At 42.8% G+C, this 13,608-nt stretch overlaps 1 protein-coding gene across 2 annotated transcripts; it reads left to right on the top strand.

The window, feature by feature from the left end:
• The first annotated feature begins 5,704 nt into the window (after positions 1-5,704).
• On the top strand, positions 5,705-12,783 carry tent5c (terminal nucleotidyltransferase 5C). Of its 2 annotated transcripts, none has more exons than XM_010880300.3 (2): positions 5,705-5,766; positions 7,275-12,783. In XM_010880300.3, the coding sequence occupies exon 2, from the start codon at positions 7,292-7,294 to the stop codon at positions 8,462-8,464; it is 1,173 nt and encodes a 390-aa protein (XP_010878602.1). In that variant the 5' UTR covers positions 5,705-5,766; positions 7,275-7,291; the 3' UTR covers positions 8,465-12,783. The 2 variants fall into 2 exon arrangements, with proteins under 2 accessions (XP_010878602.1, XP_010878601.1); XM_010880299.5 differs by lacking the exon at positions 5,705-5,766 and adding an exon at positions 5,924-6,037.
• The last annotated feature ends 825 nt before the right edge of the window (positions 12,784-13,608 follow it).

Raw genomic sequence — 13,608 nt, 5'->3', positions numbered from 1 at the left:
AACCACAAACCTCTTTCAATTCAGCCCCATCATTTTCACTTAGCACCACATAAAGTTCAGTTTAGGGTAAAGCCTTGTGCTCCACGCTCGGCCCAGCCCTGCAGTCAGGGTCCCGGTGGCGTCTGCGCCCCGCTGTAAGTATGTTGACGCCTGGATTACTTCACGGCTCTGTAACCTCAGCCTCTGCACCTTCTTAACGTGGCTCCGTCTTAACAGAGAGTGACACCCACATTTATTTTCAGCTGTGCTCTATTAAATAGTAATTGCTGAGCTAGGAAAAGGGCCTTTGGCAGTCAGAGAGCACCACAGCGTGGACTGTCTGTGGCTCAGTCAGTGTGGAATGTCACAGAGGGATCCCACTATAGGATGTCCTGTATTCTGTGTTCCATTAAAGCCACTGCAGAGTGTTGTTATTAACACAACTGACTGGTTCTGGAGCAACTAATTCTACATTTACTGTGCTTCCTCAACTGGTGGCGATTTATTTCAAGCACTTTGTCTATAATCACTGTGCTTAGCGAAGGAGAAAGCACAACATAATAACCTTTCAACGGCGACCCGTTCAGAATCCCTGGCCTATTAGCGTCAAACACTTGTGACGCTTTGGGACGCAGCTCGGTGCTTTCTCCGTTACGCAGTTTGGAGTCGTGGGCGAGTGGCCTCCTACGTCACGCCAGTGTATTTGTGGGAGGATTCTCTCCAGGCTTGTTTACTTGGGGAAGGATTCCCTCCCGGGGCGCCAGGGTAGCCTAGTGGTGAATGAAAGGTTCTAATCCCCGAACTGACAAGGTGAAAAACCCTGTCCGTGAGCAAGAGGGTTAACCCTAAGGTGGTTGTTGTAAATAAGAAATCCTTGGCATTACTCTGTGAGCTTGTGTTTGTTCTAATTACAACAAATAAAGGGGGCTACCTGATGTTTTTGTTGAGTCTCGCTGCCACTGAGAATGAATAAAGGACCCCTGAGGACGGATGATGATGTCAGAGGAAGAGCAGGGTTATGATTACAGACACGTCAAATTGTGGAGAGAGACTAAATTTGCATGGATGTCAACAAACATATTAGACTGTTTCGTGTGTTGCCAGGAGCTGCCTGACTGGGGGGGGGGGGGGGGGGTTGATACAATATACCAATGTACCAGACTGTTTTGGTGAGCACTGTTTGAGAGTTTAAAGGCTTCCCTGCATATGTGTGTGTGTGTGTGTGTGTGTGTGTGTGTGTGTTTAATGCGTTAATGGCCCACAGCCTTCCCATATGTGGCATTGAGTGACTCACATCCACTTGGCACAGGGCCGAACAGCAGCAGGTGGAACTGCTTCTACCTCTACACACCGTGATCTCCACAGGATGAACAGCGCCCCTCGGGAAAACACACTGAGAGTACTTATTTCTCTTCCACACACATACAGACACACACACTCCTGCCACACACTCCTTGTGCCATCCACACACTCCAGTATACACACACTTCAGCTGCTTGCACAGTGAATCTGCTGAATACACTTCTGCCTCTCCTGTCCGCCCACTCACAAAAACCTCATTACAAAAAAGCTCTGTGCACCTGTTCCTCTGAAAACAGTTTCAAGTTGAATAATAGATATAACAACTACTGATGATAGGTCAACTTTCGATTTACAGACGACATGAACTGGAAGTCTTTTGTTATCCTCATAATGACCATGATTAAATAACATGACTAAATCAGGACAAAAACCCTGGAGATGGATTTAAAATTCCCAGACGATTCTGCCCTTCTTTGCCCTTGATTTCGGAAATGTTTTACATATGGAATTTATTTAATATGGAGATGGATTACCATGGATAATTTTATCAATTTGATTTTATGTTTTATGACTTACATGGTTATTCCTAAAATAAATGTAAATCGTATATATTTCCTTTTAGAAAATGTAAGTACAACAAATATCTTTGTGACTTCTGTGTTTTCCAGAACCTTTTAATTTTGCAAAAAAAACTTTTAAAATTGCAAACACTGAAATCTGTGCAATGAAATGTATTAATGCTTTATATTGGAGGATTCAGACAAACACAATATGTTTATTTCTACAACAAGCACGCAGGGCTACTATTTTTTATAGAATGTCATATAATTTCATCCCACGGGCGAAACCATCAACTTGAGTGATGAACTGACCATCTCACCGTGAGGCATTGTATTTTCACAGTTAATGCACTGCCGGGAGAGTTTGGTTTTCAGCAAGTGTGTGTTTGTGTGTGTGAGCATAGTGAGAGAGTGAAAGAACCAGGTGTGGAATGGCTGTGAAACTACAGAGAAGAACGAAACACAAACCTCCATAAGCTGTTACAAATAACATATTTCACCATCACTTTGTCCACACAAGGTGATAATGTCACTTTTATTCGCCAAGTAAATTTACAAATAGCCAGAATGTAACTCCATAAAATTGTGCTGCTGTCAAAATACAAAGAGTAGTTTACACAAAGACTGAATACAAAATATATACAAAAAATAACTTAAGGGTTTCTAGGCATTATGGAAATGTACTGTGGTCTTACCTCCTAGAAAATAACGCATGCTTTCCACACAGGACACATGAAACATTAAATCTAGGCCCTATTCAGCACAGAAAAAAGGTCATCTGGAGTCACATTGATCATCTGGTGTCACATAGATCATCTGGAGTCACATAGATCAATTGGAGTCACATACACTCACCTAAAGGATTATTAGGAACACCATAATAATACTGTGTTTGACCCCCTTTCGCCTTCAGAATTGCCTTAATTCTACGTGGCATTGATTCAACAAGGTGCTGAAAGCATTCTTTAGAAATGTTAGCCCATATTGATAGGATAGCATCTTGCAGTTGATGGAGATTTGTGGGATGCACATCTAGGGCACGAAGCTCCCGTTCCACCACATCCCAAAGATGCTCTATTGGGTTGAGATCTGGTGACTGTGGGGGCCATTTCAGTACAGTGAACTCATTGTCATGTTCAAGAAACCAATTTGAAATGATTCGAGCTTTGTGACATGGTGCATTATCCTGCTGGAAGTAGCCATCAGAGGATGGGTACATGGTGGTCATAAAGGGATGGACATGGTCAGAAACAATGCTCAGGTAGGCCGTGGCATTTAAACAATGCCCAATTGGCACTAAGGGGCCTAAAGTGTACCAAAAAAACATCCCCCACACCATTACACCACCACCACCACAGTGGTAACAAGGCATGATGGATCCATGTTCTCTTTCTGTTTACGCCAAATTCTGACTCTACCATCTGAATGTCTCAACAGAAATCGAGACTCATCAGACCAGGCAACATTCTTCCAGTCTTCAACTGTCCAATTTTGGTGAGCTCCTGCTAATTGTAGCCTCTTTTCCTATTTGTAGTGGAGATGAGTGGTACCCGGTGGGGTCTTCTGCTGTTGTAGCCCATCCGCCTCAAGGTTGTGCGTGTTGTGGCTTCACAAATGCTTTGCTGTATACCTCGGTTGTAACGAGTGGTTATTTCAGTCAAAGTTGCTCTTCTATCAGCTTGAATCAGTCGGCCCATTCTCCTCTGACCTCTAGCATCAACAAGGCATTTTCGCCCACAGGACTGCCGCATACTGAATGTTTTTCCCTTTTCACACCATTCTTTGTAAACCCTAGAAATGGTTGTGCGTGAAAATCCCAGTAACTGAGCAGATTGTGAAATACTCAGACCAGCCCGTCTGGCACCAACAACCATGCCACGCTCAAAAACTTTTTTTTTTAACTTAAATCACCTTTCTTTCCCATTCTGACATTCAGTTTGGAGTTCAGGAGATTGTCATGACCAGGACCACACCCCTAAATGCATTGAAGCAACTGCCATGTGATTGGTTGATTAGATAATTGCATTAATGAGAAATTGAACAGGTGTTCCTAATAATCCTTTAGGTGAGTGTAGATCAACTGCTAAACCACAACTGCTGTCACTTCTGTGTCTTTTCTAGACTTCCTTGACTTAGTCAATTGATCTGGTAGGTTTATTGGAAATCAGAAATTTTAATTATAGCTTTAAAAAAAAAAAGTTTTACCTTTATTTAACCAGGTTTGCCATATTGAGATTTTCAATCTATTTTTCAAGAGGGACCTGCCTATCCTATCATTGTTTTCTGTTCTGTCTAATAAAAATGTAAATAATATATTTCTTTTTTGTGATCTATAGCTGTCATCTTATGTAATTTTCTTACACACTTGCCTGAGGTTTGATGGTTCAGTCAGTGGTAACATTAATATTTACTCAATATCTGTTATGCTAAAAAAAACGATATGACGTCTCTGTCAGTCTCATTCCTTCCCCTTCTGCCCTGGAACTCTCTGTGAGCGCATAGAGGCGATGTAAAAAATTAATATCAGCAGCAGACCGCATCATATGGACAGTGGATGGGTACTGGACGGTAAACAACTGAGGTTTGTAGACAGAGATGAGTGAGATGAAAAAGGGACTGAGAAAAAGAGAGAGAGGCAGAGAAATATACAGACTGGAATTCCCCTGGTTTCATGTTATTGCTCATCAGTTCTTCTTCTTGGCTGTGAGTCAACTGATTCACCAGATAATGGGGACTGTTCTGTTCCATTTGGTAATGTTTTACCACGTTTTACACCCCCAAGGGTAACCCCTATAGCAGCTCATTCTCAACACACACCCCCCCCCACGCACACACACACACACACACACACAGACACACAAACTACTACTACTATGTTCAGATACGTTGTTTCCTTTCTTTGAATTTCCCCTCCCTGTCCCACATTCAGATCTATTGACAGTTACATGGAAAGTTCATCATGAGAGGTTGAGTTGGAACCTTCCCTGAAACAGGCTACTGAATACAGCTTTCAGAGGTCTTTCTATTGACCCAGAAGGGGCAATCGCCTATCAAGTTTCCTCAGAAAGACTCAAAATTTTTCTTTGTGTCCTAAAGTTGAGTATTTTTGACCCAAATGTAACTGTTCTATGTGTTGTGAAAGATCATGTGCAGGTTTTCATGTGGCTATTGGTGGATGGATTGTAGATACCTCATTGAAAGCTCATGCCACCCATTTACAACAGCTTCCTGTCTTCTAATAGTCAGTATACAGTCATAGGATATATCCATTTTGCTTACGATGATGTCAACCTACATAAACCCATCATGTGCACCAAAATTGAAAGGTTTAAATTAGGTAACGCTTACACATGGACATCTGTGTGTGTGTGTGGGTGTGTGTGTATATGTGTGTGTGTTCGTGTATGACTGAATTGCCAAATAATATCCAAGGTGCATATGATAACTTACAATTTCATGAAGGAATAAATTGATGTTTTGAATTACCGACATTCATTTGCGGGGCCTTCCCGGTTTCTACTTTAAAAACAATTAACCAGGATAATGTCTACACAGATAACCAAGGCCAGAAGGTTTTTTAAAGTTTACAAAAACAATTGCAAATCCATGCCCTCCTAACCATTTCTGTAAATAACACTCGGTTGTATTTTTGAACCTAGAAATAACAGCTTAACATTGTAGGTACTGAGTTACATTCTAGTATTTAGAGGGCAGCACAAACTGTCAGGTAATGTGTGAAGTCTAATGAGAAACCATCCGGAGTTTGGAATGAACGCAGCAGACGCTTCTGGTAACCTGGCAACACAAAAACCTCTCTGACCAATCAAGGGCTTTGCTCAGCGCATTAATATCATCAAATAGAAAGCCTGGTTATTTTAAAATTCCAACGCTACCAAAGCTGTGGATGTGCCAAGTACGATTCTAGGTAAATATGTGATAGTTATTTTTATAAATTTCTCTGAAATTGGCTAGGTTTCTGTTTGTATGGAACTCGTTTCGAATGTGGGGAAGATGTAGTGCGAATTTGGGGAGGGATGGGTTCACTATTTACCCAGTTGCTCTTCGGCTTATAAGAAGGCGTTCCTTTAGTTGATGCACGCTACAAGCTCTGACATTTTAGTGTGCGTGTCAGTACGAATGCTCAACTAACATCTCATTTTGCTATTTAAATGCCTTGAGAGAATACTTTTCTAACCGTATGTATACTTCTCATATCCGTAAAAACTGTCTGTGTGTGTACGTTTTGCAGCGGTTTAAGGTACTATGCTCATCTAACAAACGTATGTTGAGTGAAAATAGACATTTAGATGACTGAACTGTTGGTGTGGGTCGCCGAAAGTACATTTATGTTGCTGCCCACACATTTATAGCATTTGTTTTCTAATGAAGTTGGGAACTGTCAAACAAAACAGGCGCCTTTGTTAACTGCGTTTACTTGCCTTTTACCCTCCTACGCACAAACACTACTATACCTACGGTCACTGCTCTTCTAGCTAGCTAGTTGATGCGATGTACCAAAAGGTTTGACATACTCCTGTACATTATAGCTTACATCGCGTGCAGTGAACTTTTACCTGTTTTCTTGCTAGTTTACACGCTACAGTTTTGTATTATGTAACTGTCGTATTGTTTGCATGTGACTATCGTGTTATAGATAAGACATTGTAGCTGGTTCGTTCGGTTGCACGAGCTGCAGTAGTCGTATTTGTTAGCTTGCTATTTTCGCCGATTTCCATATTGAACTAGCAAGCTAGCAAACGTTACTATAGTGCGTGTTGTGAATTGTAGAATTAGCCAGCGTCCACCTGAAAGTTACTAGAACGATACAGTACGTATAATTGTCTTTTTTTGATGCCTTTTATTTCCAAAAACGTAGTTAATTTAAGTAATATTTGAAGAAATAAATGTCAGTCGTTGACGTTGGTTACCTACAATCTTAACATTTTTAACACAGAATTTGACCATTTGTTTTGTTGCTGGAGCACGATGTGTGCGACATCCGAATCATTTCGAGTAACATCTTTTATTTTCAACCTACTGCTAAGCTAACTACCGTAGCTAGTTCTGGAATAAAAGCATAATTGTCTGACACATTTCTAGAAGCTCAGGGAAGTATAGTTCTAGAAGCTCAGGCATGCGTTCCTTTTCATTGTTTTGTAGAGTAGGTGTTAAATTGGTATATAATAAAGTGGTCGTTCTGCATTTGAATACTGCGGTTTGTGATCTAAGTTGTAAATGGCCGTCATTGTCGGGTCGTTCTTAGGGCAAGCCATCTGTTTGGTTGAAGTAAACTTGTTCAGTGATCTCATAAAGGCAGTAATTCCATTGCATTCTGTTTTGGCACCTCCTCTCAGACAAACGTGTGTTCTTTGGAACGGGGTTTGAGAAACGACATGGCAAGTCATTAACACATTCTCTCCTCTTCTGTTGCAGTTTAAGACACTTAAAAGATGGCTAACAAGGGAGAGGCCATTACCACCAGTGAGAGTGTGTCCCACAGTGTGCTGAGCTGGGACCAGGTGAGTCGTCTCAATGAGGTCCTGACAGAGGTTGTACCTGTGCACGGCCGAGGGAACTTCCCCACTCTGGAGGTGCGACTGAAGGACATTGTGCAAATGGTGCGCACGCGGCTGGAGCTAAGGGGAATCGAAGTGAAAGATGTCCGCCTGAACGGCTCCACGGCCAGCCATGTGCTGGTGCAGGACATTGGCTGGAGCTATAAGGACCTGGATGTCATCTTCAGGGTGGATCTGCCCCGTGAGTCAGGGTTCCAGCTGGTTAAAGATGTGGTGCTGGGCACCCTGCTGGACTTCCTCCCTGATGGGGTGAACAAGGAGAAGATCACCCCAATGACCCTGAAGGAGGCTTATGTTCAGAAGCTGGTCAAAGTGTACACAGAGCAGGATCGCTGGAGCCTCATCTCTCTCTCCAACAACAACGGACGAAATGTGGAGCTTAAGTTTGTGGACTCTATTCGTCGGCAGTTTGAGTTCAGTGTTGACTCATTCCAGATCTTACTTGACACACTGCTCTCCTACTATAACTCCTCACCCAAGAAACCCCTGTCTCGCCACTTCCACCCCATCGTGGTGGGTGAGAGTGTGTATGGGGACTTTGGCGTGGCTCTGGACCACCTCAGGAATAAGCTGATCGCTACCAAACGGCCCGAGGAGATCCGCGGCGGCGGCCTCCTCAAGTACTGCAACCTGCTGGTGCGAGACTTCCGTCCCACGTCGGAGGAGGAGTTCAAGGGCCTGGAGCGCTACATGTGCTCCCGCTTCTTCATCGACTTCCCTGACATCGGTGAGCAGCAGCGCAAGCTCGAGGCCTACCTGCAGAGCCACTTTGTGGGCGAGGAGAAGAGTAAGTACGACTACCTCATGATCCTGCGGCGCGTGGTCAACGAGAGCACGGTGTGCCTCATGGGCCACGAGAGGCGGCAGACCCTCAATCTCATCTCGCTGACGGCCTTCAGGGTGTTGGCCGAGCAGAACGCCATCCCGGATGCCTCCAGCGTCACCTGCTACTACCAGCCGGCGCCCTACGTCCGAGACCACAACTTCAGCAACTACTACGTGGCCTCGTGTAACCACAACATTCCAACATGGCAGCCATGTAACTGACGCACAACGCGACTCGACAGGCAAGGAGACCGCTGCTTTGAGAGAGACTAAATAAAGGAGAAAGATATGTGCCAAAGAAAAGAGAAATTAGGCCATAACCGGTATTTCCCTCTGTAGGCATAAAGGATTATTTAAATGGACAAGTGTTTCATTTTTGTTTCTTCTTTCTCATTCCTCAGCTACAGAGGTGTTAAGATCATTGGATCCAAAGTGATATTTTTTTAAGTGTTATTTGGATTATTTGCCTTTTCTTAGATTGTAATGTTTGGTTTTTGTTGCCCCCTTTTCCCTTAATCTGAGTTTCAAATGAATGTCTTTATTGTAGAATGAGTTGTATTTGGTGCCTTACCTCTTATTTCTCCCTGATGTGTTAGTACATTTGGTCCATCTTTAAAAGAAAGGGAAAAAAACTATTGAGGAGTTTATTTTGATGTTGCTCCTGTGTGTATTGAAGAAATGTCGGGAAAAATAGAAAAAAAGCAGAAAAAATTCAAATTGTCTAGTTAAAAACAGTTAAAAATATATTTAAAAAATGTGACGCTTAAAGTGTAAAAGGTAGTAATCTGGAGATTCATTGGATGTTTAGTTCATTGTTTGGCACTATGGGATATACTCTTCAGTCTTTGGAGAATTTCCTGTTAGTGAGTTGGGGATTGTTTCTCCTTTAGAAGGCATCCAAAGTAAAAGGAAGAGCCGCTCATTTGTTTTAAATAAGGCATAAATAGGAAAAATTACCTATGACTGGCCGTCACTAGCACAGTAGTCTTCTAAAGTGCCAGCTGATTTAAACTCCACTCTGAATACCAAAGGCATAGGGCCGCGATCACTGTTGTCAAACTGAAGATTTGATGTCACATACAATGGATTTCTAAAAATATTATGGATTTTGGATTACACAAAGAATGGCTTGGATTTACCCGACTGTAAATGCAGGCTTTTCTTTGGATGTTTTAGTAAATTATTTTACAACTCAATTGTAGGGTAAGTCGGGTATTTAGTCTACAAACACTAATAGCTGCTCAACTTCATTGGAATTTGTGGAGTTTAGTTTCTTTTGGCTCCCGGTGTGTCTGTGCTGTGTACACTGTGTAGAAAATATTTTATTTTTTCACTGAATGTTGGTGACCGCCTCCCTCGATTCTCTGGTGCCAAGTCATTTCATTCGGACTGACAACCTCCCTTCTAATTCTGTTCTGCCTTGTCATCGTTCAGTCGGACAGAAATGCGTCTGTACTGCGTAAAGGTTGCATCTCAGCCGTGTTAAGGGACTCCCTCTCCATAATGTCTCATGTAACAGGTCAAGTAAATGAAGAAGCCCTATCCAAGCATTTTGCCTGTTTGTGGTAATGCTTGAAAACCGACTAGGAGAGGAATCCTTTAATGAGTATTGAGAGGCACTCCATTGTGACTGTTTGGGTCTTTATTAGCCCATCTATGGCCAAACGTATGTTTTGGGGAGTTGTTTTTCCTTCACACCTCAAATCTTTTTGTAGATTATAGACCTATCAGATGTTAACGGTCAATGTGGCACCGTCCTGGGATGGCAGTTCCAACTAATGCCGCCGAGGTTGCAAAGGAAGGCCGGCAAAGGGCTCCGCTAAGTGGGGCTCCTTTTAAGGGAAAGGCCAGTCTGTTCTAGGCTCCGGGAAGAGAGGAAAACCTTGTCCTAGCTGTACTGTACTGCCACTGAATTCAAAGGTCAGGAAGAGGCCTTCCCCTCTTCTGACTGACCCTTAAAAGGAGCTACCCGTGGTTGGGTCCAGAAATCCTTGGCAGGCCTTCCTTTGCGATCTTGGCAGGTGCCTGAAATGGTATCCCAGTCTGGTGCTGGCCAACCAATAGCTGCACCAGCAGTCTATAATTAAAGTGGGGAGGGTCTGTGGGGGATAGTGTGTCTGTGTGCCACCTTACATGTGTGAAGGCTGAATTACAATCCTCTCCAAGGGTTGGTGAAGGGGCATGCGTGAACCCTTTTCTGGTAGGGGTGGGGGGACTGCTGCCTGCCTGGCACATTCTACCAAATGTAAAGTGTCTGGAATTCCCTTCCCATTTAGATCCCTTCACGCTTTGATTTACATGGCAGAAGTTGCACTTAGATCTGCTGTAGGTATCTCGGCTCCCCCATCCAACTTTAAACCTCCATTTAGAAATTTCCCCCACCTGCCTCCATCTCTCTTTCTACTGACCTGTCAGTTTACATTTCTAGTCTACTGAGCCAAATGTTCCCCTTTAAGTATTTCTGTCCAAGCAAACCCTGGGAACATCTCTCGCAGACCTAGAAGGCAATGCGGCTCACACTGATGGCTGGGCCGCACTCCTGCCCCCTCCTCCCTCGGTTGACTCCCAGACACGTGCCAATCCTGCTCTTGAACTCCTCCTTGCGTAAGTGCCAGCAGCTGCCTCATCATGCCCCCCCCACCCTCCACCCCACTGTGACACTTTCCAGCTGCTGCTGGTGGAACTTGTGCAAGCTAACATGCACATACAGATAACCCATGTCCTAGGTCTTATCTAGCCTGTTCACAGGCTGGTTGCTGTGGGAGGTGGGTCAGCATGGTCTCCACTGGAGCGGGTCACACCCCTGGGTCAGGGCAGGTTGAGCTGGCTCAGCAGCCCAAATTAACGTGGACACTGCTTTTAACCTGGTTTAGCTTAGCTTCCATTTATGTGGTCACATTTCAGTGTGGACCAAAGTCTGAACCAGCAACTAGCCCTTAAAAGTGCCTTCAATTTGGATGGGTTTCTTTTTCTTAAGGGTGGGAGAATATAGGGAAAGGGGTTAGAAGTTTGCTATTTATTGTGTGCTTTATTTAATGGATGAGATGTTTTTCCGCCCTCACCATCAGTACCACACATTTGTGGGAGAAAAATTGGTAGCGTCATTTTGCATTTAGTAATTTAAAAATTATAATTATGGGTTGAGATGCTGGAATTGAATTATGGATCAAGCCTTTTTGTATCCTGGGAAATGTTAGCTTTTTTCCTAAGCCTGATCCCAAACAAACCTTCCTGTGAAACCTAGCTGTCTAGTCATTCCAGTAGTTCTTGTTCACCTTCTGTCTAAATTTTGTAAATTTTAATTTAGACCCCTCCCCTGACTTTCAGCTTATCCTAACCGCAGTAACACCCACCCAGCAAGAGCACTGAAAGCCATACATAACGTCTGAGGTCAAAGGACATCCCACTCCTGTGGAAGTACTTTAGAGGCTGTCTGTCTTACTCCAAGCCCAGCTAGCGGAGTGTACATGCACATAAGCTATGGAGGAACCTGTATGTGGGAGGTGAGCTGGTTCTCAGGGAAATGTGTTGAAGGGCTCTTCTAGACTTGGTGGATGAGATGTGAGCTTTTTTCATCTGATTCCTATAGTTGCAATTTGTGTGTGAGCGACTCTTCAACCATGGTACTGATGAGTTACTTTTTTTAGGGGGGGGTGCATCACTTTTTGATTCACTTGTTCATTCAGCTGGAAAGACCTTGTCTCAGCTGATAATGTATTTCTGATGCATTTCTAGAGAGGCTGTCAGTCATTCCCAGATACTGTGTGTTTGCCTAGTTTATCACCATATGGTGGTGTGATGAATCAGTGAATCTTTGTGCCAGAATCAGTAGCTCTATAAAACCCGGATGGAAGACTTACTGAATTCTGGTAAATCCTGTGTCTTCACCAGCTGTCTCTTACCCAGCCTTCATTTGTCATGGTTATTGTAGTCTTTGTCCTGAGAACATTTGTGCCTTTTATGAATGGTGACCAGCAACGTGTTATGTATGTTACCCCAGAAAAGGCTGGGTGTGAGATGCCTTGGCTATGTGATAGTATGTTGGTGGTATAAGTATGGATGTTTTTGGGAAGTGATGGACCCCTCCCCCCTTATTTTTTATTTTTTGTTCATTTATTTGTCCCCCTCGGTCTGTTGTAATTCCATGTGGTGATCTACAGTGTTACATCTTTCCTCTCCTTTTCTCTAATGTTTAAAGCACCTTTAGCGGTTTTCGGAAAGGGTTTGGGTGTGCTTTTTGGAAAATGGAGGCCTTTTCGACGCTCTTATTGCCTATTTTTGTATTAAGAGTTGTGGTGTTTGCAGCGTGTGTGTGCGTGTGCGCCAGGATGCCTGTGTGGATGTGAGTTAACTAAAGAGTATGAATTTCTCACACTAAATTGAAATAGTTAATGCAAAAGGGCTATGTCAGCTTTCTGATTATGATGACGGATCATTATACTATTTCATTTTTCAGCACTTTTACCTCTCAAGTTTTCCATAGGATGGAAATGTATATCAGGAAAATGTGTTTGAAGAGAAAAATAAAGTATTGAACCCCATATCTGTTGTCTGAGTAATGGTGTTGCTGTTGAGTTTTGTTCATTCTTATCGTTTCACTTTAAGGTTTTGAACACTTGACTTTGAAGTCATATCAGTGGTTGCATTGTGTTCACATGCCATGGGTTTGCTAGTGCTCATTCAGTGGCAATTCAGTTTTTGTGAATGTTTGCCTTTCCGATGTGTGGCATAACAGATCTTGATTATTAGGTATCTTAAGAGCTCTAAATACACGATTGCTTTCCTCTCTTTTAGCACTGATTGGAAAATAAAAATTAAATGGATTGACCCTTTTACGCAAAATATTGCATTTGTGATTTGCTCACCTCTCACTTTGACCATGCTAGCATTGCCCAACTGTCCCTCCACTCACTTTGCTGCCTTCTGCTAAAAAGATTTCTGCAACTTGTACCAGGTGACTCAAGTGTTAATGTTGTGTGGTCTGGTTCCATAATGATTTTAAACAGGATTATAGCGTATTAGGCCAATAACATCTAGACTCATGAATATTTACTGGAGGAGTAGTTGTCTTAAGTCTTTTTTTGTTTCCACATGCTTCCTGTCAGTGAGTTTCACCAGACGTTGTCATTTCAACTTCAGTAAGGACGTTTTTACCTTCGGTTCAGGAATTACAATTTAGGTTTCATCCCCAATTCTTCGCAAGAATCCCTTCTTAATAGTTCCTCAAATGTTTGAAGAACAATTGTTTTTCCAATTTGAGGAATTGTTGAAATTAGTTCACTTTGAAATGCCTCAATCTAAATAGGTTACCACCCCCATTTTAATGTTAGATCCTAAAGGATCTTCCAAGGATGGTTATTTTTAGA

This window comes from Esox lucius, chromosome 16 (genome assembly GCF_011004845.1).
Source record: "Esox lucius isolate fEsoLuc1 chromosome 16, fEsoLuc1.pri, whole genome shotgun sequence".
NCBI classification, from domain to species: Eukaryota; Metazoa; Chordata; class Actinopteri; order Esociformes; family Esocidae; genus Esox; species Esox lucius.
This window is presented reverse-complemented; position numbering and strand designations above follow the sequence as displayed.